Consider the following 6,150-nt stretch of genomic DNA (forward strand, 5'->3'; position numbering starts at 1 on the left):
AAGGCCTATCTCACTGTGGTTTTGATTGTCATTTCCCTGATGATTAGTGATTGTTGGGCATCGTTTCTTATGTCTGTTGACCATCTGTATGTCCTCTTTGAAGAAATGTCTATCCAAGTCCTCTGCCCATTTTTTAATAGGATTGTTTGGTTTTCTTTCTTTTTTTGTTTAGTTTTTTGATGTTGAGTTCTATGAGTTCTTTATATATTTTAGATCTTAACCCCATATAAAAAGTGACCATTTGTGAATATCTTCTCCCATTCAGTGGGTTGCCTTTTCGTTTTGTTGGTTTCCTTTACTGTGTAAAAACTTTGTTTGATGTAGTCCCATTTTGTTTACTTTTTCCTTTGTTGCCCTTTCCTGAGGAAAATATATCCAAAAAAACATTGCTAAGACTGATGTCAAAGAATTTATGCCTATATTTTCTTCTAGAAGTTCTATGGTTTCAGGTCTTACAGTTCAGTCTTTAAGCCATTTTGAGTTTATGTGTTTATGGTAGAAGAGAATGGTCCCGTTTCCCTAACACCATTTATTGAAGAGACTGCTTTTTTCCCCTGTTGTATAGTCCTGCCTCCTTTGTCGTGGATTAACTGACCATATAAGTGTGGGTTAATTTCTGATCTTCCTAGTTTGTTGCATTGATTTATATATCTGATTTTATGCCAATAACATACTATTTTGATTATTTTGTCTCATGACATTGTTTTTATTTCCTTTGATTGTTTAGTAGCATGTTGTTTAGTCTCTGCGTGTATGTGTTTTTCCCAGTTTTCTTACGTAGTTGATTTCTAGTTTCATACTGCTCTGGTTGGAGAAGATGCTTGATATGATTCCAATCTTCTTAATGTATTCAGACTTGTTTTGTGGCCTAATATCTGGTCTGTCCTGTGCACTTGAAAAGAAGGCATATTCTGCTGCTTTTGGGTGAAATGCTTTTAAAATATCCATTAAGTCCATGTGGTCTAATGTATCACATAAGGCCACAGTTTCTTGTTGACTTTCTATCAAGATGATCTGTCCATTGATGTGTGTTAGGTAGACCAGCTGCCCCTCCCCGTCTTGTAAGAGTGATCTCATGTAGATGCTTTGTGGGGCCCAGTGTCCTAACCTTCCTTGGCCACCAGAGTCGGGTGCTTCAGGGTGTTCCCTGTGTGGGTTGAGTGCACCCTCCTGTGTAGTTGGGCCGTGAGTGCTGTGGGCAAGCCAGTGGGTGAGGTTTACCCTCAGGCTGACTGGCTCTGTTTCCCATAATGTGAGGGAGAACCCATCCTCCTGGTGCAGTTCCCTCATGGCATAACAGCTGGGTGTGGGTCACAGGGGGTGTGGGTCCTGATCAGACCACGGTTCTGCCCCTACTACTTGTTTCACTGTGTCTTTTTTATATCCTTGGGTGTAGAAATTCTTCTCATCTAGCCTTCAGATCATTCTCAGCAGTGGCTGCTGTGTATCGTTGTAGTTCCGGTGTGCTCAGGGGAGAAGGTGAGCCCAGGATCTGCGCCGTGATTGATCTTCGCCTCTGCAGATCAGTTCTTTAGTATAGTATCTGATGCTGGTTGTAGTTGGGTTGTTATATTTAGGTTGATGATTATAAATACTTTTAAATGACGTTCACTGAGTCTGTGGCTTGCCCCAGATTAGAGCTAATAAATAGTAGGATATCAAGCCCAACTCTGGGTCTTCTGCTTCGTACTGTTCTCTTTCCCTTCTGCTAAATAACATGTTAACATTGTTTACTCGGGTCATTAAGAAAGACATTTTGGCCCTAGCCAGTTTGGCTCAGTGGATAGAGCGTCGGCCTGTGGACTGAAGGGCCCTGGGTTCGATTCCAGTCAAGGGCACATGCCCAGATTTCGGGTTCAATCCCCAGTAGGGGGCGTGCAGGAGGCAGCCAATCAATGATTCTTTCTCATCATTGATGTTTCTATCTCTCCCTCTGAAATAAAATATTTTTTTAAAAAGAGACATTTTGTATATCTTGGTCAAAAAGACAGAGAAGTGAATTGTACATTTCAGAAATAGTTTCACCCAAAATTGTTAACTTTGAGAGCTTTCTGAAATCTTGACCTTTCAGAAAACTAGTTCATGAGGGTTCCATAAAAATAACTAATAGATTCTGAGATTACTTAAATGTATTAGTTTTTAAATCAGTTGCACTTCCTGGTGCAGAATATAAATGAACATTTCAGAAGTGAACGTGAGCTCATAAAGTGCAACCTTATATAACCAAAAGGTAACAAATAATTTTAATTCTGCCTTAAGTTTACGATAATTATTACCATTTTATGTTTGTCTTGTAGGGGGATCTGTGGCTCATTTGCTCAGTAAATACGGAGCCTTCAAGGAATCAGTGGTCATTAACTACACTGAGCAGTTACTCCGTGGCCTCTCCTATCTCCATGAAAACCAGATCATCCACAGAGATGTCAAAGGTAGGGGTTCTTTCGTTGTTGTTCACCAGCAATAAATAGAAAACAAATGTAATTTTAAACTTGGACCTTTGTTGCTAGTTTCGAACATGAAATCAACTAAAGGATTGTTTCTCCTGAGTCACTCAAATCACCGGACGTTAAGGAATCTTCAGGGTCACATGATCTGACTTCCTCAGAGAGGCTGTGACTTTTCTGAAGCCAACCTATGGGAAACCGCATACAGAATCGGCTCTCCATGGCTGAAACCGGTTTGGCTCAGTGGATAGAGCGTTGGCCTGGGGACTGAGGGGTCCCAGGTTCGATTCCGGTCAAGGACATGTACCTTGGTTGCGGGCACATCCCCAGTAGGAGGTGTGCAAGAGGCAGCTGATCGACGTTTCTCTCTCATCGATGTTTCTAACTCTCTATCCCTCTCCCTTCCTCTCTGTAAAAAATCAATAAAATATATTTAAAAAAAAAAAAAGATGTTCCATCCGCATGAAAGAGACATGTTGGAAATGGCTAAAGGAAGTTGTCATCTTTAAAAAAAAAAAAGAATCGGCTCTCCAGTCCCTGTCTTGATCTTACAATGTACTGCCTCCCCCAAAAGTTCCTGTTCCGGTTTTATTTAGAATAATGGCAATATTATAAACTTTGAAGAAAAATCCTTTCCAGTCTTTTGCAGTTTAATTAACAGCAGCTTTGATTTTGACATAATGTATTCAAGTAGTTTAATAATATTTTTATTAAAGCTGTAATTATGAAACTACAGTAGTTTGAATTGGTCCAGGTCAGTATGTTTCAACAAAATTGTCTGAAAATGTAAATGATGCTAAAATTTGAACTTTGAGGAAAGATTTTTGTTGAAAATCATTCTTTTTTTCTTTCTTCCTTTTATTTATTCATTTTTTTAATCCTCACCCAAGGATATTTTTCCATTGATTTTAGAGAGAGTGGAAGGGAAAGGGAAAGAAATGTCGATGTGAGAGAGAGACATCAATTGGTTGCCTCCTGCACGTGTCCCGACCAGGGCCTGGGCTGGGGAAGAGCCTGCAACCGAGGTAAATGCCCTTGACCGGAATCAAACCCGGACGCTTTGGTCCACGGGCCGACACTTGATCCACTGAGCCACACCAGCCAGGGCAGGGAATCATTCTGTTCAAGGTTCAGCACTGACCTGGGTTCGCCGACCCTCCGCCTGTCTCCTGTGCCTGATGCTCTGCCAGCTGTCCCACGGAGGCTGTGGTTGTGTTCCACTGCAGAGACCTGTGTGTCCTCAGCAGGAACGAGTGAGCCGAGAGGGGGAGTGACCGAACCTGACGTGTGGTCCCCTTCTCCCTCGTCGTCGTCCTCTGTCATTGCTAGTATTTTACAGTGTGTCATCTGCCCTCTTGTGTTTAACATACACGCTCATTGCTGTTTTCGTCGACAGGTGCCAACCTGCTCATAGACAGCACAGGTCAGAGACTGCGAATCGCAGACTTCGGAGCGGCAGCCAGGCTGGCATCAAAGGGAACTGGCGCAGGAGAGTTTCAGGGACAGTTGCTGGGGACAATCGCATTTATGGCGCCTGAGGTGAGAAGCAGCTTCGAGTGTGGCAGGAGAAAATATACCAAATTAGTTGGCAGTGTTATCCAGTCTGTGCTTACCAGTTAGAAGCCCATGACCCTAAGCATGAGGCTTTAATGATATCCTTAATTTCAAACCTTTAATCCCTGCCTTTCCATCTTGTCTTAACAAAATTTTAAAAGGTACGTTTTAATAGAGTTGCTTGAAGGCTGTTTCTAACGAAGACTTGTTGGGTAATTGATAGCAGTTGTTTGTAGTAAACAAAGTACACCTGTTAGAGACTTTGTACATTGCTCTCTGTTCCAGAGGGAGGTGAGCACAGAGGCAGGTCCTCCTGCAGAGGAGGAAGTATAAGGAAGCGCTCTGAACTTGGCCTCCGCTTCGTGGTCAGACTCCTGGTGCTGCTCACGCAGCGATTCTCGCTGCCCTCCTGCCCCATAGCTTACTAAGTGCGCTGGGCAGCGCTGAAATTCTGTGATTACTCTTCCGAATCTCACGATCCTCTAACATATCTGTGCCACGTCGATTAATAAGCTCTTTAATATAATAAATGAGACATCAGATCATCCGCAGAGTTGCTGTTTGTGCCTTGTTTTGCTCTGAAGTGAAAACCTGGAATCCATAACTACAGGGCGGCTTTCTATTTTTTCAGTAAAACTTGGCTCTCTTTTAGGTCCTCCGAGGTCAGCAGTATGGAAGGAGCTGTGACGTGTGGAGTGTCGGCTGTGCCATCATAGAAATGGCTTGTGCTAAACCGCCTTGGAATGCAGAGAAACACTCCAATCATCTCGCTTTGATATTTAAGGTAATTATGAGATAAAAACTATTTCTTTCTGCTGAAATTGGCAGCCAGCAGATACTCATGGGTTCTCCTTAACTGTCAATCTGACATGAAGGCACACCTTCCCTCAGGTAACTGTGTGCACACCTGCAGGACCGCCCGGGGCAGACAGCTAGGCCTCACTCCTCCAGGCAGTGACGTTCTGTGAAGCTGTTGCGGACAATGCATTAGCAAACACTGAACCATTGCTCCCGGCTGAAATAGGCACATAGATATCCCTGTCAGACTTGCAAATTTTAAAACTTGAAGCTCTTCACATATTGTATACAACCCACGCGTTTTCTAGACTCCAATTTACTATTTTCTACATTTTAAAAACTCACACCTTTCCCCTAGCCGGGTAGCTCAGTTGCCTCAATACTCCAAGGTTGCAGGTTCAATCCCCCATCGGCACAAAAAGCAACCAATGAATGCATCAATAAGAGGAACAACAAATGGATGTTCCTTTCTCTCTTCACCTCCACCCCCTTCCTCTCTAAAATCAATTTTAAAAATTTTTTTAAAAAAAGTCAGTTTCCAAATCCTGTCTGTTATACCTTTCTGACATCTCAAGTCCATTCTGTTCATTTCCACCAGAGATCAGTGCGGTGGTTCAGATGGTTAGCTTTGAGTCGGCCAGGTGCTGGGTAAAAGGTTGGGCTTGGGAGAAGCGCAGACCTATTCCAGCCCTGCTCCATCCTGTGGCGGCCACGGACCAGGAAAACTTGTTCTGTCTGCCGTTTTGTTGTGGTTTGTTCATAAGGTGGGTGTGATACAGCACCTACTTCACCGGACTCTGATGAGGACATGTAGAATGAGCCCCAGGCCTGAGTAAGGCACCCAGCACACACACACACGCTCACATTCACTCCTGTGCGTGGCCTCTGCCTGTCCTCCCGTGCCTCCTGTCTTCCTTGGCCGCCTGGAAACCAGGGCAGGGTTTCTGATGCTGAGTGACTGGCAGGGCTTGGTCTCTCTCCCTCTCCGTGCTCTGTGCTGAAGCAGTAGACACTGTGCAGGGAGCCTCGGGACAGCGTCTAGGAGTGCAGGTTCATGGCGTGAGCACTTTACCTCTGATCGTTTGGGTGCACTTGGCCTGCATTTGAGACAGTAAGGGACAGAGCGGATCCACCTGACAGGATGCAGGTGGTCAAGTTCTAATGCCCTAAAGTTTGAAGGATTCTTAGAAAGATCCTTCCATCCAATGGCGAGTTTCTGCCTCACACCGTTAGCAGAGTGTTCCCCCTGGTTTGCCCCTCCATGCGGAGGGCGCATGTGCAGAGACCACGAACTCTGGCCCTTCTGGGTCAGGAGTCCCGCACGGAACGCTTCAGCCTGGTGTTTCTCCCACAG

General features: G+C 44.3%; 1 protein-coding gene across 3 annotated transcripts in view; it reads left to right on the forward strand.

Moving 5' to 3' along the window:
• Window positions 1-6,150, forward strand: part of MAP3K1 (mitogen-activated protein kinase kinase kinase 1) — a gene marked incomplete at its 5' end in the record, with an annotated part of 45,050 nt that overhangs the window by 36,472 nt on the left and 2,428 nt on the right. For all 3 annotated transcript variants that reach the window (XR_013961258.1, XM_080681428.1, XM_080681429.1), the window contains 3 exons: window positions 2,298-2,429; window positions 3,841-3,983; window positions 4,651-4,782. Coding sequence is in view for 2 of the 3 variants with exons in the window: in XM_080681428.1 (XP_080537554.1) it covers window positions 2,298-2,429; window positions 3,841-3,983; window positions 4,651-4,782 (407 nt within the window). The remainder of the gene's footprint in view (window positions 1-2,297; window positions 2,430-3,840; window positions 3,984-4,650; window positions 4,783-6,150) is intronic.

The sequence above is a fragment of the Plecotus auritus genome (assembly GCF_963455305.1).
Source record: "Plecotus auritus genome assembly, chromosome: 7".
NCBI lineage: Eukaryota > Metazoa > Chordata > Mammalia > Chiroptera > Vespertilionidae > Plecotus > Plecotus auritus.